The 23,393-nt window shown below is 59.5% G+C and overlaps 1 protein-coding gene across 19 annotated transcripts in view; it reads right to left on the reverse strand.

The window, feature by feature from the left end:
• Positions 1–23,393, reverse strand: part of LOC140469666 (netrin-G2-like) — a 148,601-nt gene that overhangs the window by 25,563 nt on the left and 99,645 nt on the right. For 14 of the 19 annotated variants that reach the window (XM_072566400.1, XM_072566403.1, XM_072566391.1 and 11 more), the window contains 2 exons: positions 3,551–3,577; positions 627–695 (listed from right to left, as the gene is read on the reverse strand). The exons of 2 other annotated variants lie outside the window; for them this stretch is intronic. In XM_072566400.1, coding sequence (XP_072422501.1) covers positions 627–695; positions 3,551–3,577 — 96 coding nt within the window. The remainder of the gene's footprint in view (positions 1–626; positions 696–3,550; positions 3,578–23,393) is intronic. 3 more of the 19 variants (XM_072566393.1, XM_072566398.1, XM_072566406.1) reach the window with 1 other exon arrangement.

The raw sequence follows: 23,393 nt of genomic DNA on the forward strand, positions 1-23,393 counted from the left end.
TCAGTTCTAAACTGTTGTGCACAGTGAGACCTCCACCTGAAGGCTCATTGCCTAAATACAGGTACTCTCATTGTGATCATTCATATGAACCCAACTTGATTAAATGGTGAGCCAGGTAATCCAGTGTTAAGATTCTCACATTCTTGATGTCTTAAATATGTGAAGGTTGAGTTAAGAAATGAGCTCGGGGTCTCTCTTGTTTTAGTAAACTCATGACGAGCTCCTCCTCCACCCAGAAACTCTGAGCTGAGCATGTTCCTTGACCTTAACACCTGAGGTATCCCCCGAATAAATGAAATCCTTACAACTGGGAGAATTTGCTCCATTGTTGAGTATCGTTGTGTAAGAAAGGCCCGAATGATCTTTGCCGCGGTGAGATCTTTCTCTGCTTCTGTGGATGCTATCCTTGAAGTGATGGTTGACTCTATCTTCAGATATTGTCACCAATGTCATATTTTATTTAAAAATAAATTGGAAATCACAGTTCAGACATCATTTCATTGGTTTTACCTCCACATTTTTGTGACCATTCAAACAGCAGCCCATTCTTGTTCTAGATCTCATTCTTGTTTTTATTCTCTAACTGAGCTACTCTCTAGTGGGAAACTCGGAGATGGTGACAGTACCTGACACTTTCTGTGGCTTCTGGGAGGCAGCTGCCAAGGATGGAATCACTGCCCGTGATTTCTGGACAACTGTGTATGTACAAAAACAAAGGAAACATTTAGCTGCACAGAATCACCTAGGTTATACAGCCTGTGGTCAGTTTGAAAGCATTAGACATTGCTTCCATCGAGAATGTGTGAACATGTGTATGTATGTGTGTCTATATCTGCCTGTGTTTGTATGTGTCCAAGTGTGTGTGTTTGTGTACGTGCATGTGTGTGTGTGTCTGTATCTGTATGTGTGTGTATTTCTGTGTATGTGTGTGTCTGTATCTGCATATGTCTGTCTCTGTGTATGTAGCTGTATTTGTCTGTGTGTGTGCGTGGATCTGTATGTCTGTGCCTGTGTCTGTCTGTGTGTGTTTCTGCATATGTTTGTGTGTATCTGTATTTGTCTCTGTATGTGCGTGTATCTGTACATGTCTGTGTGTCTGTATCTGTGTGTGTATGTATCTGTGTGTGTATGTATCTGTCTCTGTGCATATGTCTATCTATTGGTCCAGACTCTGCAATGTATTCCTTAACCCAACATAATTGATGGAACCTCTCCCCCATCCTGATTCAAGCATTCTTTCTTGACTTTCCATTCTAGTCGTATTCCTTTACACCCTGTTCCCACCATTGCATGCAAGAAGCATTGAAAGTTTACAGCACAAAGCATGGCCATTTGTAAAGGGTCTCAGACTGCTTTTTCTAAATCCCTGTAAGTTACTGCACTTAAAGGGTACATGCAAAAATGTTCTAAATGTGATATATATTTCCGCCCTGACATTCAGGTAATGAGTTCCAAATCTCCGCTGCCCTCTGGATGAAAAATAATCTCCTCAGCCGCCTTCTAATACTTTTACGAATTACATTAAATCTAAGCCCCTACAAGCTCGCTGATGCGTCTGTTAAGGGACCTAAGCGATTTGAACCATCCACTTCTTTTAGAGTGATCGATTCTACCTTTGGCATCTGCTTTTGTCTCCTTGATGCACACTGGGGAGAGTGTCACTCTTTAAGGTCCTATACTGAAAGCAGTAAAGACTTTGTGTACTGTTCTGAGGTTGTTGGCTTAGGACGGACCCCAACAACAGCAAGTGACAGGTTCTCAGCAAATCACAGATTTAGAATCAGCGAATTGGTCCAAGAAAATATGAGCATCTTGGATCGTTGCAACTATTGAACGTCTTGTCAATCGAGGAGTATTGGTGATAAATCCTCAAAACCTTTCCTTCTGCCCCCCTGCTATGTAAGCTCACCTCATGCAAACCTAAAACTGTGTGTGTTACAAATGTAAAAATTCAATGTAGGCAACAAGGACTTTAAAAGAGGAGAACAGTCAGGAGATTATTGAATGGTAGAACAGGATTGAGGAGTTGAACGGCCTACTCCTGTCCCTAATTAATAGCTATGGTCATCTGTACTTCCCGAACTCAACTTGGCCTTTGCAGAATTTCCTGTTTTTAACTTCTGGAGGTTAGTAAAGAAATCCCATTTCTGATGGGTTGAGGAGGAAGTGTCTGAAGCTTGCACATTGAGGAAGGTGAATCCTTTTATTATTCACCCTGGGAAAAAATGCACTGCTTTTCTAACTTCAAAAGAATTTCCGTCCATTCCACCACCACCATCCCCACACCATGTTCAACCATCAAATGGGCTGTGTCTCCATGAGGCCACTATCTATGGGATCCTATGGGCTGTGAGGGTTGGTAAAGTAGAGATTATCAAAAGAGCCTGCGCTGATCCCATCCTATTCATTACCCAAGCTGGACAATTCCCTGCCTGAGGGTCTCCAGGTAGTGTTCAGGGATGGAGCTGGGAGTCTTTAACTTACTCCCACTAAGTGGCCTAAGGTTATTTGAGCATTTCCCACTAAGATCAACACCCAATAAACAGTGGGAAGGTTCCGTGTTTCTTCAGATCACACCTTGGCAGCGGTGAGAATGGATGTCTGAAACAATGACAAAACAAAACAAAGGGAACTCCCTCTCTTACCCAGGCTCCGTTATAAGCTCGTAGTCCTCATGTCTCTGCTCCATTACCTGTGACAAATCCTTTACCCTCGTTGATTCTTGTACCCTGGGATGCTACCAGTAAGTTCTCTCGACCCTTGAAGACCTCTTCAAAACTTGCCTTCTTCGGCTGTTCCTTCATGTCCCCTCCCCATGCTATGCCCCTGTTTCCTGAAAGGCATTCCATTTCTTGCAGTAAAATGCCTTGGGATGTTTTACCAAATGGTGGTCACTCCAGTGGTTCACCAATGCCCTTTAGGGAAGGAAACCTGCCGTCCTTTACCTGTCTGGTCTACATGGGGCTCCAGATACATAGCTGTGTGATTGACTCGTTACTGCCCCCTGTCTTTAGCAAGCCACTTCAGTTCAAGGGCAGGCAGGGACAGGCAACAAATACTGGTCTTGTCAGCATCATGTGACGTCTACATTGTGTAACTCAGGAATCAAATCTGGATGCAGTTGTTGATGTTGAATGGAGTCATGGGGTCGAGGCTGAATTTTGCTTCCAGTGTAACTGGAACTGAATCTATGGCAGAACCCAGACCCCTCCTGGCAAACCACAGGGAACAGCAGTAAGCAAAAATAGATTAAAATACATTAGAGAAAAAAAAATCAAGAATCTTCTGGAACCCTAGTATACGGATGTGTCATTTTAAATGATACTTGTCCCTCCCCCAAGCCCCCTTTTTTCAAACATCAATTTAGGCTAAAAACTGTGGAAAAACTTTTCCAGAAGTGCGGCAAACAAAAAAACAACATGCAGACCAGAACAGGCAGAGTCTAAACAAAACATTGAAAATGACCTTTGGTAGGAAAACAAAGAGATGTAAATGGGAATGAGAAAGAGGGAAGTGGGGTTTGGGGGGAAGATGGCCTGATTATACTTACTGCCATAAGCAGAGCTGGCAGCCACACCTGAAAGGGAAACAGAGGATGGTGTTAGAGGAGCACAGACAGTGATCGAGCTGCTCTTCACACAGACTTTGTAATTCCCTCTCACCCAGTGTGGCCTGGGTATTGCGTGTTCCTACAGACTGAGAAAAACATGGCCACCCCTCACTGGCTTCACAATGTTACATTTCACACAGCAGAGTCCAGTCTTATGGCTGTTATTAATAGATGCAGACTCTTGGACTTGCTAAAAACTGTTGATGCCTTTTGATATGACTTCGGGGAGGACAGTGACACAGATTCTCTTTGTGTTTGCCTTCCCAGAGCAGGGAAGGCCATTTCTGGAGCATGCCTCACACTCAGTCCCTACCTGTTTTATAGGTACTGTTGTCCCGGCAACGATGGTGTGGCAGGCAACTCCTACACCAGGCACAGTAAATGAGGGGCCTGATTCCTCTCTTAGCCCCTTCCATTCTGAATTACGTCCTATTCTAACTCTGGCATTCCCTCTGTAAATCTCTGCTCTCATCTACTCTGCTTTTCTCCATTCAGCTGCTCCTTAAAATCTCTCTCGGAATAAACTTTGGAACATTTGCCCTAATTTCTTCCTCTATGTCTCTGTTACTTTGTAGTCAAGTGCCATGAGGTGTTTGATTCGGTTGTTGAGTGATGGGTTCCCAACGACTGTTTCAGTAACTATTGTTGCCAGCAACAACAAGCAATTTTCAATTTTAGCAAATTTTTAAAGGATGGTCCCTGTGGGGGGAGGAGTGATGGGGACAAGGCAGGAGTGAGGGCAATGAGGCAGGAGTGAAGGGACAAGGCAGGAGTCAGGGGGAAGAGCTGGGAATGAGAGGAGGAGGCAGGACTGGGAGGGATAAGGCAGGAGTAAGGGGGACAAAGTAGCAGTGGGGGGACCAAAGTGAAGGTGAGGGGGAATGAGGCAGGAGTGGGGGAGGGGTGAGGCAGGTGTGGGGGGGGGTAATGAGACAGGAGTGGGGGGAGAATGAGGCAGGAGTGGGGGGGATGAGGCAGGAGTGGGGGAGAATGAGACAGGAGTGGGGAAGATGAAGCAGGAGTTGGAGGGAATGAGACAGGAGTGGGGGGGGATGAGACAGGAATGGGGGGGGATGAGACAGGAATGGGGGGAGATGAGGCAGGAGTGGGGAAGATGAGACAGGAATAGGGGGAGATGAGGCAGGAGCGAGGGAGAATGAGGCAGGAGTGAGGGAGAATGAGGCAGGGCTGGGGGTGATGAGGCAGGGGTAGGGGCCTGAGGCTGGAGCAAGGGGGAATGAGGGGGATGAAGCAGGAATACTCGCCACACTCTTTTGCAAATTCTGCCATGAAGTACAAATCAATGACCAACATTGGGTTGATAATGCTCTTCCTGGTTGAGAAGCCAATGTCAGGATCATACTGGAAATGTATCAAAGCAAATCAAAAATCCAATTCCATTCAATAACGTCTCCCAAAGCTTGGGAATTCCATCTGCTAGTGTCTGTTCCATTCTTACACCTTCTCCATCTACAGCAAATAGCCAGTGTAGAAGTTGTTTTGCATTTTGTATGAGATATGATGTATCAGTCTCACAAATATTAGGTAATTTCAGCCATCTGTGTTTTAATTATATAAAAGAAGCAGTCAGAGGGTTAACAATCCTGAGCTGCCCTATTAGCTTTTAATTAAACATTGCCCCAGAACATTTGCTCCTCCAGTATCTCTAAAAACGTGCTTGCTTGAGACCAGTGAATCTTTGTGATTGGACTGAGCATGGGGATATCAGCACCAGCTGTAACTGTGGAACAGTAACCAACCCAGAGTTCTCCCTGATCTAGAGTTGGTCAGGGAGAGAAAACACAGTCTGGAAACTTTAGGTGTGAGAGATTTTCTAGTGAGGCTTAGTGCTCAATGCTACAAAGACACCAAACTCATTCAATGTGTCCCCTCAACCTGGAGGCCACTTAATCAACTATGAGCCCTTTGGAGAAACCACCCATTGAGTATGGGGGCTCCTATATTCCCAAAGGGAGCAGTTTGAGCTCCATTGACTGGGCTCCCCAGGAATGAAATGACAAAATCAATGTGTTGCAGTTCTACTGTGCACAGAACAAACTGACCAGGATGTGATGCAGCCTCTTGGCTGAAACCTGACAGATTTTTATCTGTTTGTCAATGGAAAATGGGCAAGGCATGGGCAACCTCCAGCCCCTACTGGAAATTGGGCTGAACACTGAGATAGTTCTAACTTATTAATTTTTAACTTTTGGTGAGGAACGGGCAGTTATTAACCATACTCCCAGTAAGTGCCCTGCTCTGACCTGCTTCTCTATTGGATTATTGGGTCATTTTTTGCATTAGATACCACATACTGTTCACACATTGAGTATAAATTTGATGTTTACATTCATATATTTGTATTATATTGTACACTATATATAATATTTATATTACACATCCACAGTAAGTAACAGTAAGCAATCTATCAGTTGCATCTTTATGCCTCACTTCAATGAAATAATAAGATTTATATCTGGTTTTCAACTGGTGTACCACAGATGGAGACATCTTTTTGTTTTCATGTCAAACTCTCCTCATTACTCGGCAAGAAATTTGCCAAACTGCATTAATAATGTTAGGTATGATGTGAACTCTGTAATTTTACAACAGAAGCTGAATGATGACCAGCTCTTTATTACTAACGGTTCCCTTCTTGGTGTGTCCCAAATATTGGGCTTTGACCAGACCTGAGGCTGTTTGGGACCTGTGGAACTTTTGAAAGCTCAACAATCTGTAATGACTTTAACAAGATCAGCCAGGTGGACCTCATAGAATATAAATTCCCTGATTGGGGTTGTTAATCTGATCCAATCAGGGAGCCCTGGCTGACAGATAAGAACAGGAATGTATCACACAGCATTGCCCTTTGATGTGAAGGGCAGTGCTTGTCACTGGTCACTCGGGTGTTTTTCCCCCCCATTGTGTGGAGATATCGGATCAGTGTGGGACTGTGACTCTCTGTGTGCGCACACGTGCAAGGACTGTTCCTGTTGCTGCTTGGGGCCTGCCTCCCTGCTGCTGCCTGGGACTTTGGAGAGGCCTGCCTCTGCTGCTGCTGCCTGAGGCCTGCCTCTGCCTTTGCTGCCTGGGACTCGCCTTGGGGCCCCTCCCCAGGACCTCCACCACCACCACTGCTGCTGCTGTGGCCTGAGGAGAGGCCTGCCTCTACTGCTGCTGCTGCCCGGGGCCTGCCTCCGCCTTTGCTGCCTGGGACTCGCCTTGGGGCCCCTCCCCAGGACCTCCACCACCACCACTGCTGCTGCTGTGGCCTGAGGAAAGGCCTGCCTCTACTGCTGCTGCTGCCCGGGGCCTGCCTCTGCCTTTGCTGCCTGGGACTCGCCTTGGGGCCCCTCCCCAGGACCTCCACCACCACCACCACTGCTGCTGCTGTGGCCTGAGGAGAGGCCTGCCTCTACTGCTGCTGCTGCCCGGGGCCTGCCTCTGCCTTTGCTGCCTGGGACTCGCCTTGGGGCCCCTCCCCAGGACCTCCACCACCACCGCTGCTGCTGTTGCCTGAGGCCTACCTCCACCACTGCTGCCTTGGGCTCGGGTTTGGGGCTGGCTGGGACTTTCCTTGGGGACCCTCCCCAACAGGCCTGCCCCCCACCACAGCTGCAACCGAGGAACTGCCCAGGACTTGCCGGAGGCCTGCCTTCCACCACTGCTGTTGCCTGAGGCCTGCCTCTACATCTGCTGCCTGGGACTTGATTTTGGGGCTGCCTGGGACTTGCCTTGGGGACCCTCCCTAACAGGTCTGCCCCACACCGCTGCGACCGAGGGCCTACCTGGGACTCGCCTGAGGCCTGCCTCCACCGCTGTTGTCACCTGAGGCAGGTCTCCACCGTCGCTGCCTGGGGCCCTCCCTGCGACCTCCACCACTGCCGCTGCCAGAGGACCGACTCCACCACCGGCAGCAGAGGATGGCGAGCCCGAAGGTCGCGGGGCCCAGCCGCACCTACGCCGGGGTAGCCGCTGCCTTAGGCTCGGCTGGCCCAGCCCCGGCTGCGAACCACACCCCCTTCAGGCACCTGACCAAACGCCTGGGGGTCAAGGCCTATCCCCACCCCAATATGAGCATCGAGGCCTGCAGCAAGGCTATGGCTAGTGTGGTCGGCCCACTGGCCATAGTCGCTGCGGCCCGGATGTACGGGAAGGCCGTATTTTTCCTAAAGACCGAGCAGGCGGTCCACCTGGCCGTGGAGAGGGGGCTCGCTGTGGGCGGGACGCATTTGCCCGTCGACCCTCTGGAGGTCACGGCCCAGAGGGTCGTGATCTCCAACGTCCCGCCCTTTATTGCCAGCGAGCTCCTTCTCCCCCACCTCACCACCTTGGGGGAGATCCGGTCAGGGATCCAGCCGCTCCTGCTCGGTCTGAGGGACCCCGCCCTCCGGCACATCTACTCCTTCCGTCGCCAGGTGTTTATTTGCCTGGCCCGGGAGGAGGTCACGGAGGGCTCCTTTACCCTCCTCCACGAGGGCGCGGCCTACCGCGCCTTCTGGACGGCGGACGGCGTGCGGTGCCACCTGTGCCGCGAGGTGGGGCACATTAGAAGAAACTGCCCCACCCAGAAGGCCGCCCAGCCCTCGCCAACGGCTGACGGTGGTGCCGCCGCGCCCACTCCCCCTCCCCCAAAGTCAACACCACAGGCCCCGGCACCGGAGCCTGAGCCGGAGGCTTCCGATCCTCCAGCCTCCGGCAGGGAGGGGGGTGAGCGTCCAGCCGGCCGGAAGGCGCTCAGGAAGGCGCGACGCGTCAGGCCCGCCCACGGGGAGACCACCCTATCCCCATCCCCGACACCCAGCCCACGACCTGCCCCGCCCCGGCACGACGATGCCCCTGCGGCCGTGCCAGCGTCGCCCCGGCGCGGGAACCCTGACCCCCAAACCCCCGGACCCGTACCCGACCCTGACCCCACGTCTACCCCCCGCCCCGATGGAGAAACCCCTGGGGCTGCGACGCCCGCCCCGGGCGCTGCAACACCTGGCCCGGGGGACCCTGAGCCCGAGCCCGAGCCCGAGCCCTGCCCCGCCCAGCCACACCCTGGCACTAACCTGGGGGGGACCACCATTGCCCGACCTCCCGCAGCCACCGTGTCTCCGGGCCCCGGAGAGGAAACTGGGCCCCTGCCCCGCCCGCCGTCACCTGATAAACCAGGGGCGGGGCAGGAAGTGACACAGCTGACCCTCCCCACCCTGGCCACGCCCCCTGCCTTCCCCCAGCCAATCGTATTCCGGGAAAGGCTGGGGGGAGGGGCTTCAGGCCCCATGACCACCAAGGCGGGCGGGGAGGGGAAGGCCCATAAATCCCCCCCTGTCTCTCTGGGGAAGAGGGGCTGGCCCTTGGAGGGGAGAGACAGTCCTGCAGCGCGCCGGCGGCGCTGCCCCTCTCCAGGGGACGGGCCCACGGGACCCCCCAACGATCCCGCACCGCGGCCTGACCTGCCCAACAACGACGACGAGGGCCGCGGTGCGGGCGTCGACAAAGGACCCTTTACTGGGTCGCCGAGCGGCGGAGGGGAGGTAGGTGTTATCCCTGCTCCTCCCTCCCAGACTGTTTTTCCGGGAGCCTTGGCCCTGGGGGACGATCTTTTCCTGGGGGATGACCTTTTCCCCGAGGAGCCAGGCGTCCCGGTGTCGGGAGGAGAGCGGGGCCCCGAGCCTCCGCCGCCCGACGACCCGAACTCGGGGCGTTCCGGGACGGGGTGCGCCGAGGAAGGTACCGCCGGTGACCCTGGGGGTGGGGTCGCCGGGGGTTCGAGGCCTGTTGGCGGCGCCGGACCAGCCCCCATCCTCTCGGTGGGGGAGGGGTCGGCGACCGAGGGCGACCTCCCGGAGGAGGGTTCGGGATCGGTGGCGGACACCGGGGACGACGCGGACTCCGTCTGCAGTGACGTTTTTGAGTCCCAGGTGCCCCCCGCCGATCTCCCCCTCATCCCCCTCGAGGAACTCCGGGAATTTGTCGAGGAAACTCGAGGTCGCCGGGATAGAGCCCAACTGGCGCTCGACCGCTGGAGCTCTTTTGAGAAAGTTTATTGGTCGGCCCACGCTGCTCGCCAGGCGCCTGGGCTCGACGTCAACGAGCGAAAGCGCGTCAGGAACTTCCTGGGGGCACTCCTGGTGAGGGCGAGGGACTCCTGTGCCCCTCCCTCGTCCTCCCAGTAATTGTATTTGTTTTTAACTGTACTGGCGGTGGTAGCACAATGCTTCCGACATGGAGACTACTATAGCCAGCCTCAACATCAACGGCAGCAGGGAGTCACAGCGCAGATTCCAGACCCTCTCGGTCCTTCGGGACGGGAGGTATGCGGTGTGCTTCCTGCAAGAAACCCACACTACCCCGGGAGACGAAGCCACCTGGCTCCTGGAGTGGCGAGGGGGGGTCTACATGAGTCACCTCACCCGCAGATCTGGCGGGGTGGCTATCCTGTTGGCCCCGCGTTTTCAGCCCGAGATCTTGGGGGTCAGGGAGCCGGTGCCAGGCCGTTTGCTTCACCTGACGGTTCGGCTGGGGGGCGCGGTGCTTCACTTGGTGAACGTATACGCTCCCCTGGCCGGGCCGAGGCAAGCGAGCTTCTTCGAAGAACTGTCCGCTCATCTGGCTTCCATCGACGAGAACCAGTGCGTCGTCCTCGGGGGAGATTTTAACTGCGTCCTCGAGGGCAGGGACCACGGCGGTACCCGCACTGGCTGCGCGTCGGGGAAGAGGTTGGGGGACTTGGTCAAGTCCTTCGACCTGGTGGACGTCTGGCGGACTCTCCATCCCGACTCCATCGCCTTCACCTTCGTGAGGCCTGGGGTCGGAGCGTCCAGAATCGACCGCCTGTACGTTTCGCGGGCGTACGCCTCCTGTTTTCCGAAGGCCTCCACGCGGCAGGTGTCGTGCACGGACCATCACCTGGTGTGGGCGGAACTCCTTCCGTTCGGCGCCAGGCTCGGCTCCGCGTACTGGCACTTTAACAACCTGCTGCTGGAGGACGAGCGGTTCCGGGACTCGTTTCGTCGTTTCTGGGCCGGCTGGAGAAGGAAGCGGGGAAGCTTCCCCTCCCTGAGGCTATGGTGGGACGTGGGCAAGGCTCACGTCCGCGTCTTCTGTCAGGAGTACGCGAGGGGGTCGACCAAGAGGCGGAAATCCAGGATCGCGGAGTTGGAGAGGGAGATGCTCGACCTGGAGTCACGCCTCGGTCAGCCCGACGCGGACCCGGCCCTGCGCGGGGTGTACGAAGAGAAGAAGGCCGCGCTCCGGGACCTGCAGCTCGTCGGGGCTCGGGGCGCGTACGTGAGGTCGCGGATCCAGCTCCTTCAGGACCTGGACCGCGGCTCCCCCTTCTTCTACTCGCTGGAAAAAAGGCGCGGCACCCGTCAGCAGCTCCTTGTGCTGCTGGCCGACGACGGGTCCCTCGTCTCGGATCCGGAGGGCGTCAGGGCCCACGTCCGAAACTATTACACGGCTCTGTTCTCTCCGGATCCGTCCAGCGAGGACGCTCGCAGAGTTCTGTGGGAGGACCTGCCGCAGCTCAGCCCGGAGGACGCCGGAAGGCTCGACGCTCCCGTCACCTTAGAGGAGCTGACCGGCGCCCTCGACCGGCTCTCGAGGGGCAAAACCCCGGGGCTGGACGGGCTGACTGTGGAGTTCTTCAGGGCGTTCTGGGACGTCCTGGGGAACGACTACGCACAGGTCCTGGGGGAGTGTCTAAATGCCGGACAGCTGCCCCTTTCTTGGCGCAGGGCGGTCATCGTCCTGCTGCCGAAGAAGGGGGACCTTCGTTCTTTGAAGAACTGGCGTCCGGTCTCCCTCCTCAGCACGGACTACAAAATCTTCGCCAGGGTGTTGTCTTCTCGCCTGGCTTCCGTGCTGGCCCACATGATTCACCCGGACCAGTCCTACACGGTCCCGGGCCGGAGGATACACGACAACGTCCACCTGGTCCGGGACCTGATCCATTTCTGTCGACGGGCTGGTCTGCCGAGCGCCTTCCTGTCCCTCGACCAGGAGAAGGCGTTCGACAGGGTCGATCACGAGTACCTGCTCGGGACTCTGCGGGCGTTCGGGTTCGGGACGCGGTTCGTCGCCCGGATCCGACTTTTGTACGCCGCCGCAGAGTGTCTGGTTAAAGTTAACGGGTCCCTGACGGCGCCCCTTCGCTTCGGGAGAGGAGTGCGTCAAGGCTGCCCCCTGTCCGGCCAGCTGTATTCCCTGTGCGTGGAGCCTTTCCTGCGCCTCTTGCGGAGGAGGTTGTCGGGGCTGGTTCTGCGCGGCGCGGGCACGGGGGTGGTCCTCTCGGCCTACGCCGACGACGTGCTCCTCACTTTCACCGACCCGGCTGACCTGGGGAGGATGCGCGAGTGCCAGGCCGTGTACTCGGCGGCGTCTTCCGCCAGGATCAACTGGGCCAAGTGTTCCGGACTACTGGTCGGCCCGTGGCGGGTGGACTCTCTGCCGGAGGAGTTACGGGGGTTCAGCTGGAGTACCACCCATCTCCTCTACCTGGGGGTCTACCTCGGCCCGGCTGAGGAATCCTGGCCGGCCAACTGGCAGGAGCTGGAGGCCAAAGTCTCGGCTCGCCTAGGCCGCTGGACAGGACTGCTCCGAGTGCTATCTTACAGGAGTCGAGTGCTGGTCATAAACCAGCTGGTGGCCGCCATGCTGTGGTACCGGCTGGTCACTTTGGTCCCTCCTCCTGGCTTTGTCGCTGACATCCAGAGAACGTTGGTCGACTTCTTCTGGGACAAAAAGATGCACTGGGTCGCCGCGCAGGTTCTGAGTCTCCCTATCGAGGAGGGCGGTCAGTCGCTGGTGTGCGTCCGCACCCAGGTCGCGACGTTCCGCCTTCAGACCTTGCGGCGATACCTTTACGTCGAGCCTCCTCCTAGGTGGTGCGCCCTGGCGACGTATTTTTTCCGCCAGGTGCGTAACCTCAACTACGACACGCAGCTCCTGTTCGTCGACCGTGACGGTTTGGAGGTCGCCCTCAAGGTGCTGCCTGTCTTTTACCAGGACCTGATCACTGTCTGGAACATGGTCGAATCGCGTCGCGCCTACCCTCCGGCTGGAGTAGCGGCTGTCGTCAGGGAGCCGTTGCTCAGGAATCCGCACCTCCGTACTCGCGGGTTCGAGTGGCTGTCGGAGGGGAGGGCCGTGGCGGCGAGGGCGACCAGGGTCGGGGACGTGCTGGGTGCCGGGGGCCTGGGCTGGACGCTGCCGCAGGACATAGCTAGCAGGGCAGCGGTAGACGTCCGGTACGTGGCCACCGCCATCCGACGCCTTAAAACGGCGGTGCTCGGACCCGACGTAGTGCACCAGTTGGAGGACGCTCAGGTGTGCGGTGGGATCCCGTCCGCGCTCACCCCGGCCCGGACGGAATTTCACATTGGCCCCAAGGTCCCGTACTTCCCGCGGGAGCCTGTGCCCCACAACCTGAGCCGCCTCCGGAATTTTAATTTTGTTTCTTTTAAGGATATTAAAAGGAAGGCCCTGTATAGACTGCTGCTGCACACCGTCCACCTCTTCTCCCTCATCCACCGTCCGGACACGCCTTGGCGTGCCCATTTGCCACCGGGCGGTGGGGATCCCCAGTGGAGGGCTCTCTACGCGGGAGTCCTCCCCCTTTCTCTCGGGGATCTGGGGTGGAGGGTGCTGCACGCAGCAGTCCCCTGCAACCGCAGGTTGCGGTGGTTCACGGACTCCCAGCCCAACTGCTTGTTCTGTGGCGCTGTGGAGTCCGTGGACCATGTATATATTGGTTGTGGGCGTTTGCACTCCCTTTTTGATTTTCTTAAGAACCTTCTCCTCTGTTTCTGGCTGCACTTCAGTCCCACGCTCCTGATCTTCGGGCACCCGGTACGGAGGAGGGAGGGCAGGTCCGAGGACCTCCTCGTGGGTCTGCTCCTGGGCCTGGCCAAACTGGCCATCAACAGGTCCAGGCAGCGGGCCGTGGAGGGGGTCGTTAGGGCCGACTGCCTGCCCCTCTTCCGGGGTTACGTTAGAGCCCGGGTGTCCTTGGAGAAGGAGCACGCGGTGTCCACCGACACCCTGGAGTCGTTCAGGGAGAGGTGGGCGCCGCAGGGAGTGGAGTGCATCATTTCCCCCTCCAACTCTATTTTGATTTAGTCCCTACCCTCCCCTTCACTGTTTTGATCACACAGCATTGCCCTGTGGTTTGAAGGGCAGTGCTTGTCACTGGCCACGCGGGTGTTTTTCCTATCTTCCTGGTGGTGGAAATTGAATAAAGATTCGTACACTTTGTGTCTTTCACTGTGTCTCACACCTGCACACACACACCATGGGTGCTGGGGAAAAAATAAGCACTACCGCACTTAGGCGGTAGTGTGGGGGTTAATTTAAAAAAAAAGAAAAAAAAAAAAAAAAAAAAAAAAAAAAAAAGAAGAACAGGAATGTATCACACAGCATTGCCCTTTGATGTGAAGGGCAGTGCTTGTCACTGGTCACTCGGGTGTTTTTCCCCCCCATTGTGTGGAGATATCGGATCAGTGTGGGACTGTGACTCTCTGTGTGCGCACACGTGCAAGGACTGTTCCTGTTGCTGCTTGGGGCCTGCCTCCCTGCTGCTGCCTGGGACTTTGGAGAGGCCTGCCTCTGCTGCTGCTGCCTGAGGCCTGCCTCTGCCTTCGCTGCCTGGGACTCGCCTTGGGGCCCCTCCCCAGGACCTCCACCACCACCACTGCTGCTGCTGTGGCCTGAGGAGAGGCCTGCCTCTACTGCTGCTGCTGCCCGGGGCCTGCCTCCGCCTTTGCTGCCTGGGACTCGCCTTGGGGCCCCTCCCCAGGACCTCCACCACCACCACTGCTGCTGCTGTGGCCTGAGGAGAGGCCTGCCTCTACTGCTGCTGCCCGGGGCCTGCCTCCGCCTTTGCTGCCTGGGACTCGCCTTGGGGCCCCTCCCCAGGACCTCCACCACCACCGCTGCTGCTGTTGCCTGAGGCCTACCTCCACCACTGCTGCCTTGGGCTCGGTTTTGGGGCTGCCTGGGACTTCCCTTGGGGACCCTCCCCAACAGGCCTGCCCCCCCCACTGCTGTGACTGGAGGAACTGCCTGGGACTTGCCGGAGGCCTGCCTCCACTGCTGCTGCCTGGGACTTGCCTTGGGGGCCTTCCCCAACAGGCCTGCCCCCCACCACAGCTGCAACCGAGGAACTGCCCAGGACTTGCCGGAGGCCTGCCTTCCACCACTGCTGTTGCCTGAGGCCTGCCTCTACATCTGCTGCCTGGGACTTGATTTTGGGGCTGCCTGGGACTTGCCTTGGGGACCCTCCCTAACAGGTCTGCCCCACACCGCTGCGACCGAGGGCCTACCTGGGACTCGCCTGAGGCCTGCCTCCACCGCTGTTGTCACCTGAGGCAGGTCTCCACCGTCGCTGCCTGGGACCCTCCCTGCGACCTCCACCACTGCCGCTGCCAGAGGACCGACTCCACCACCGGCAGCAGAGGATGGCGAGCCCGAAGGTCGCGGGGCCCAGCCGCACCTACGCCGGGGTAGCCGCTGCCTTAGGCTCGGCTGGCCCAGCCCCGGCTGCGAACCACACCCCCTTCAGGCACCTGACCAAACGCCTGGGGGTCAAGGCCTATCCCCACCCCAATATGAGCATCGAGGCCTGCAGCAAGGCTATGGCTAGTGTGGTCGGCCCACTGGCCATAGTCGCTGCGGCCCGGATGTACGGGAAGGCCGTATTTTTCCTAAAGACCGAGCAGGCGGTCCACCTGGCCGTGGAGAGGGGGCTCGCTGTGGGCGGGACGCATTTGCCCGTCGACCCTCTGGAGGTCACGGCCCAGAGGGTCGTGATCTCCAACGTCCCGCCCTTTATTGCCAGCGAGCTCCTTCTCCCCCACCTCACCACCTTGGGGGAGATCCGGTCGGGGATCCAGCCGCTCCTGCTCGGTCTGAGGGACCCCGCCCTCCGGCACATCTACTCCTTCCGTCGCCAGGTGTTTATTTGCCTGGCCCGGGAGGAGGTCACGGAGGGCTCCTTTACCCTCCTCCACGAGGGCGCGGCCTACCGCGCCTTCTGGACGGCGGACGGCGTGCGGTGCCACCTGTGCCGCGAGGTGGGGCACATTAGAAGAAACTGCCCCACCCAGAAGGCCGCCCAGCCCTCGCCAACGGCTGACGGTGGTGCCGCCGCGCCCACTCCCCCTCCCCCAAAGTCAACACCACAGGCCCCGGCACCGGAGCCTGAGCCGGAGGCTTCCGATCCTCCAGCCTCCGGCAGGGAGGGGGGTGAGCGTCCAGCCGGCCGGAAGGCGCTCAGGAAGGCGCGACGCGTCAGGCCCGCCCACGGGGAGACCACCCTATCCCCATCCCCGACACCCAGCCCACGACCTGCCCCGCCCCGGCACGACGATGCCCCTGCGGCCGTGCCAGCGTCGCCCCGGCGCGGGAACCCTGACCCCCAAACCCCCGGACCCGTACCCGACCCTGACCCCACGTCTACCCCCTGCCCCGATGGAGAAACCCCTGGGGCTGCGACGCCTGCCCCGGGCCCTGCAACACCAGGCCCCGGGGACCCCGAGCCCGAGCCCGAGCCCTGCCCCGCCCAGCCACACCCTGGCACTAACCTGGGGGGGACCACTGCTGCCCAATCTCCTGCAGCCACCGTGTCTCCGGGCCCCGGAGAGGGAACTGGGCCCCTGCCCCGCCCGCCGTCACCTGATAAACCAGGGGCGGGGCAGGAAGTGACACGGCTGACCCTCCCCACCCTGGCCACGCCCCCTGCCTTCCCCCAGCCAATCGTATTCCGGGAAAGGCTGGGGGGAGGGGCCTCAGGCCCCATGACCACCAAGGCGGGCGGGGAGGGAAAGGCCCACAAATCCCCCCCTGTCTCTCTGGGGAAGAGGGGCTGGCCCTTGGAGGGGAGAGACAGTCCTGCAGCGCGCCGGCGGCGCTGCCCCTCTCCAGGGGACGGGCCCACGGGACCCCCCAACGATCCCGCACCGCGGCCTGGCCTGCCCAACAACAACGACGACGAGGGCCGCGGTGCGGGCGTCGACAAAGGACCCTTTACTGGGTCGCCGAGCGGCGGAGGGGAGGTAGGTGTTATCCCCGCTCCTCCCTCCCAGACTGTTTTTCCGGGAGCCTTGGCCCTGGGGGACGACCTTTTCCTGGGGGATGACCTTTTCCCCGAGGAGCCAGGCGTCCCGGTGTCGGGAGGAGAGCGGGGCCCCGAGCCTCCGCCGCCCGACGGCCCGAACTCGGGGCGTTCCGGGACGGGGTGCGCCGAGGAAGGTACCGCCGGTGACCCTGGGGGTGGGGTCGCCGGGGGTTCGAGGCCTGTTGGCGGCGCCGGACCAGCCCCCATCCTCTCGGTGGGGGAGGGGTCGGCGACCGAGGGCGACCTCCCGGAGGAGGGTTCGGGATCGGTGGCGGACACCGGGGACGACGCGGACTCCGTCTGCAGTGACGTTTTTGAGTCCCAGGTGCCCCCCGCCGATCTCCCCCTCATCCCCCTCGAGGAACTCCGGGAATTTGTCGAGGAAACTCGAGGTCGCCGGGATAGAGCCCAACTGGCGCTCGACCGCTGGAGCTCTTATGAAAAAGTTTATTGGTCGGCCCACGCTGCTCGCCAGGCGCCTGGGCTCGACGTCAACGAGCGAAAGCGAGTCAGGAACTTCCTGGGGGCACTCCTGGTGAGGGCGAGGGACTCCTGTGCCCCTCCCTCGTCCTCCCAGTAATTGTATTTGTTTTTAACTGTACTGGTGGTGGTAGCACAATGCTTCCGACATGGAGACTACTATAGCCAGCCTCAACATCAACGGCAGCAGGGAGTCACAGCGCAGATTCCAGACCCTCTCGGTCCTCCGGGACGGGAGGTATGCGGTGTGCTTCCTGCAAGAAACCCACACTACCCCGGGAGACGAAGCCACCTGGCTCCTGGAGTGGCGAGGGGGGGTCTACATGAGTCACCTCACCCGCGGATCTGGCGGGGTGGCTATCCTGTTGGCCCCGCATTTTCAGCCCGAGATCTTGGGGGTCAGGGAGCCGGTGCCAGGCCGTTTGCTTCACCTGACGGTTCGGCTGGGGGGCGCGGTGCTTCACTTGGTGAACGTATACGCTCCCCTGGCCGGGCCGAGGCAAGCGAGCTTCTTCGAAGAACTGTCCGCTCATCTGGCTTCCATCGACGAGAACCAGTGCGTCGTCCTCGGGGGAGATTTTAACTGCGTCCTCGAGGGCAGGGACCACGGCGGTACCCGCACTGGCTGCGCGTCGGGGAAGAGGTTGGGGGACTTGGTCAAGTCCTTCGACCTGGTGGACGTCTGGCGGACTCTCCATCCCGACTCCATCGCCTTCACCTTCGTGAGGCCTGGGGTCGGAGCGTCCAGAATCGATCGCCTGTACGTTTCGCGGGCGTACGCCTCCTGTTTTCCGAAGGCCTCCACGCGGCAGGTGTCGTGCACGGACCATCACCTGGTGTGGGCGGAACTCCTTCCGTTCGGCGCCAGGCTCGGCTCCGCGTACTGGCACTTTAACAACCTGCTGCTGGAGGACGAGCGGTTCCGGGACTCGTTTCGTCGTTTCTGGGCCGGCTGGAGAAGGAAGCGGGGAAGCTTCCCCTCCCTGAGGCTATGGTGGGACGTGGGCAAGGCTCACGTCCGCGTCTTCTGTCAGGAGTACGCGAGGGGGTCGACCAAGAGGCGGAAATCCAGGATCGTGGAGTTGGAGAGGGAGATGCTCGACCTGGAGTCACGCCTCGGTCAGCCCGACGCGGACCCGGCCCTGCGCGGGGTGTACGAAGAGAAGAAGGCCGCGCTCCGGGACCTGCAGCTCGTCGGGGCTCGGGGCGCGTACGTGAGGTCGCGGATCCAGCTCCTGCAGGACCTGGACCGCGGCTCCCCCTTCTTCTACTCGCTGGAAAAAAGGCGCGGCACCCGTCAGCAGCTCCTTGTGCTGCTGGCCGACGACGGGTCCCTCGTCTCGGATCCGGAGGGCGTCAGGGCCCACGTCCGAAACTATTACACGGCTCTGTTCTCTCCGGATCCGTCCAGCGAGGACGCTCGCAGAGTTCTGTGGGAGGACCTGCCGCAGCTCAGCCCGGAGGACGCCGGAAGGCTCGACGCTCCCGTCACCTTAGAGGAGCTGACCGGCGCCCTCGACCGGCTCTCGAGGGGCAAAACCCCGGGGCTGGACGGGCTGACTGTGGAGTTCTTCAGGGCGTTCTGGGACGTCCTGGGGAACGACTACGCACAGGTCCTGGGGGAGTGTCTCAATGCCGGACAGCTGCCCCTTTCTTGGCGCAGGGCGGTCATCGTCCTGCTGCCGAAGAAGGGGGACCTTCGTTCTTTGAAGAACTGGCGTCCGGTCTCCCTCCTCAGCACGGATTACAAAATTTTCGCCAGGGTGTTGTCTTCTCGCCTGGCTTCCGTGCTGGCCCACATGATTCACCCGGACCAGTCCTACACGGTCCCGGGCCGGAGGATACACGACAACGTCCACCTGGTCCGGGACCTGATCCATTTCTGTCGACGGGCTGGTCTGCCGAGCGCCTTCCTGTCCCTCGACCAGGAGAAGGCGTTCGACAGGGTCGATCACGAGTACCTGCTCGGGACTCTGCGGGCGTTCGGGTTCGGGACGCGGTTCGTCGCCCGGATCCGACTTTTGTACGCCGCCGCAGAGTGTCTGGTTAAAGTTAACGGGTCCCTGACGGCGCCCCTTCGCTTCGGGAGAGGAGTGCGTCAAGGCTGCCCCCTGTCCGGCCAGCTGTATTCCCTGTGCGTGGAGCCTTTCCTGCGCCTCTTGCGGAGGAGGTTGTCGGGGCTGGTTCTGCGCGGCGCGGGCACGGGGGTGGTCCTCTCGGCCTACGCCGACGACGTGCTCCTCACTTTCACCGACCCGGCTGACCTGGGGAGGATGCGCGAGTGCCAGGCCGTGTACTCGGCGGCGTCTTCCGCCAGGATCAACTGGGCCAAGTGTTCCGGACTACTGGTCGGCCCGTGGCGGGTGGACTCTCTGCCGGAGGAGTTACGGGGGTTCAGCTGGAGTACCACCCATCTCCTCTACCTGGGGGTCTACCTCGGCCCGGCTGAGGAATCCTGGCCGGCCAACTGGCAGGAGCTGGAGGCCAAAGTCTCGGCTCGCCTAGGCCGCTGGACAGGACTGCTCCGAGTGCTATCTTACAGGAGTCGAGTGCTGGTCATAAACCAGCTGGTGGCCGCCATGCTGTGGTACCGGCTGGTCACTTTGGTCCCTCCTCCTGGCTTTGTCGCTGACATCCAGAGAACGTTGGTCGACTTCTTCTGGGACAAAAAGATGCACTGGGTCGCCGCGCAGGTTCTGAGTCTCCCTATCGAGGAGGGCGGTCAGTCGCTGGTGTGCGTCCGCACCCAGGTCGCGACGTTCCGCCTTCAGACCTTGCGGCGATACCTTTACGTCGAGCCTCCTCCTAGGTGGTGCGCCCTGGCGACGTATTTTTTCCGCCAGGTGCGTAACCTCAACTACGACACGCAGCTCCTGTTCGTCGACCGTGACGGTTTGGAGGTCGCCCTCAAGGTGCTGCCTGTCTTTTACCAGGACCTGATCACTGTCTGGAACATGGTCGAATCGCGTCGCGCCTACCCTCCGGCTGGAGTAGCGGCTGTCGTCAGGGAGCCGTTGCTCAGGAATCCGCACCTCCGTACTCGCGGGTTCGAGTGGCTGTCGGAGGGGAGGGCCGTGGCGGCGAGGGCGACCAGGGTCGGGGACGTGCTGGGTGCCGGGGGCCTGGGCTGGACGCTGCCGCAGGAATAGCTAGCAGGGCAGCGGTAGACGTCCGGTACGTGGCCACCGCCATCCGACGCCTTAAAACGGCGGTGCTCGGACCCGACGTAGTGCACCGGTTGGAGGACGCTCAGGTGTGCGGCGGGATCCCGTCCGCGCTCACCCCGGCCCGGACGGAATTTCACATTGGCCCCAAGGTCCCGTACTTCCCGCGGGAGCCTGTGCCCCACAACCTGAGCCGCCTCCGGAATTTTAATTTTGTTTCTTTTAGGGACATAAAAAGGAGGGCCCTGTATCGACTGCTGCTGCACACCGTCCACCTCTTCTCCCTCATCCACCGTCCGGACACGCCTTGGCGTGCCCATTTGCCACCGGGCGGTGGAGATCCCCAGTGGAGGGCTCTCTACGCGGGAGTCCTCCCCCTTTCTCTCGGGGATCTGGGGTGGAGGGTGCTGCACGCAGCAGTCCCCTGCAACCGCAGATTGCGGTGGTTCACGGACTCCCAGCCCAACTGCTTGTTCTGTGGCGCTGTGGAGTCCGTGGACCATGTATATATTGGGTGTGGGCGTTTGCACTCCCTTTTTGATTTTCTCCAAAACCTTCTCCTCTGTTTCTGGCTGCACTTCAGTCCCACGCTCCTGATCTTCGGGCACCCGGTACGGAGGAGGGAGGGCAGGTCCGAGGACCTCCTCGTGGGTCTGCTCCTGGGCCTGGCCAAACTGGCCATCAACAGGTCCAGGCAGCGGGCCGTGGAGGGGGTCGTTAGGGCCGACTGCCTGCCCCTCTTCCGGGGTTACGTTAGAGCCCGGGTGTCCTTGGAGAAGGAGCACGCGGTGTCCACCGACACCCTGGAGTCGTTCAGGGAGAGGTGGGCGCCGCAGGGAGTGGAGTGCATCATTTCTCCCTCCAACTCTATTTTGATTTAGTCCCTACCCTCCCCTTCACTGTTTTGCTCACATAGCATTGCCCTGTGGTTTGAAGGGCAGTGCTTGTCACTGGCCACTCGGGTGTTTTTCCTATCTTCCTGGTGGTGGAAATTGAATAAAGATTTGTGCACTTTGTGTCCTTCCACTGTGTCTCACACCTGCACACACACACCATGGGTGCTGGGGAATAAAAATAAGCACTACCGCACTTAGGCGGTAGTGTGGGGGTTAAATAAAGAAAAAAAAAAAAAAAAAAAAAAGAACAGGAATGTATCACACAGCATTGCCCTTTGATGTGAAGGGCAGTGCTTGTCACTGGTCACTCGGGTGTTTTTCCCCCCCATTGTGTGGAGATATCGGATCAGTGTGGGACTGTGACTCTCTGTGTGCGCACACGTGCAAGGACTGTTCCTGTTGCTGCTTGGGGCCTGCCTCCCTGCTGCCGCCTGGGACTTTGGAGAGGCCTGCCTCTGCTGCTGCTGCCTGAGGCCTGCCTCTGCCTTCGCTGCCTGGGACTCGCCTTGGGGCCCCTCCCCAGGACCTCCACCACCACCACTGCTGCTGCTGTGGCCTGAGGAGAGGCCTGCCTCTACTGCTGCTGCTGCCCGGGGCCTGCCTCTGCCTTTGCTGCCTGGGACTCGCCTTGGGGCCCCTCCCCAGGACCTCCACCACCACCACTGCTGCTGCTGTGGCCTGAGGAGAGGCCTGCCTCTACTGCTGCTGCCCGGGGCCTGCCTCCGCCTTTGCTGCCTGGGACTTGCCTTGGGGCCCCTCCCCAGGACCTCCACCACCACCGCTGCTGCTGTTGCCTGAGGCCTACCTCCACCACTGCTGCCTTGGGCTCGGTTTTGGGGCTGCCTGGGACTTCCCTTGGGGACCCTCCCCAACAGGCCTGCCCCCCCCACTGCTGTGACTGGAGGAACTGCCTGGGACTTGCCGGAGGCCTGCCTCCACTGCTGCTGCCTGGGACTTGCCTTGGGGGCCTTCCCCAACAGGCCTGCCCCCCACCACAGCTGCAACCGAGGAACTGCCCAGGACTTGCCGGAGGCCTGCCTTCCACCACTGCTGTTGCCTGAGGCCTGCCTCTACATCTGCTGCCTGGGACTTGATTTTGGGGCTGCCTGGGACTTGCCTTGGGGACCCTCCCTAACAGGTCTGCCCCACACCGCTGCGACCGAGGGCCTACCTGGGACTCGCCTGAGGCCTGCCTCCACCGCTGTTGTCACCTGAGGCAGGTCTCCACCGTCGCTGCCTGGGACCCTCCCTGCGACCTCCACCACTGCCGCTGCCAGAGGACCGACTCCACCACCGGCAGCAGAGGATGGCGAGCCCGAAGGTCGCGGGGCCCAGCCGCACCTACGCCGGGGTAGCCGCTGCCTTAGGCTCGGCTGGCCCAGCCCCGGCTGCGAACCACACCCCCTTCAGGCACCTGACCAAACGCCTGGGGGTCAAGGCCTATCCCCACCCCAATATGAGCATCGAGGCCTGCAGCAAGGCTATGGCTAGTGTGGTCGGCCCACTGGCCATAGTCGCTGCGGCCCGGATGTACGGGAAGGCCGTATTTTTCCTAAAGACCGAGCAGGCGGTCCACCTGGCCGTGGAGAGGGGGCTCGCTGTGGGCGGGACGCATTTGCCCGTCGACCCTCTGGAGGTCACGGCCCAGAGGGTCGTGATCTCCAACGTCCCGCCCTTTATTGCCAGCGAGCTCCTTCTCCCCCACCTCACCACCTTGGGGGAGATCCGGTCAGGGATCCAGCCGCTCCTGCTCGGTCTGAGGGACCCCGCCCTCCGGCACATCTACTCCTTCCGTCGCCAGGTGTTTATTTGCCTGGCCCGGGAGGAGGTCACGGAGGGCTCCTTTACCCTCCTCCACGAGGGCGCGGCCTACCGCGCCTTCTGGACGGCGGACGGCGTGCGGTGCCACCTGTGCCGCGAGGTGGGGCACATTAGAAGAAACTGCCCCACCCAGAAGGCCGCCCAGCCCTCGCCAACGGCTGACGGTGGTGCCGCCGCGCCCACTCCCCCTCCCCCAAAGTCAACACCACAGGCCCCGGCACCGGAGCCTGAGCCGGAGGCTTCCGATCCTCCAGCCTCCGGCAGGGAGGGGGGTGAGCGTCCAGCCGGCCGGAAGGCGCTCAGGAAGGCGCGACGCG

Source organism: Chiloscyllium punctatum, chromosome 49, assembly GCF_047496795.1.
Source record: "Chiloscyllium punctatum isolate Juve2018m chromosome 49, sChiPun1.3, whole genome shotgun sequence".
Classification (NCBI taxonomy): Eukaryota; Metazoa; Chordata; class Chondrichthyes; order Orectolobiformes; family Hemiscylliidae; genus Chiloscyllium; species Chiloscyllium punctatum.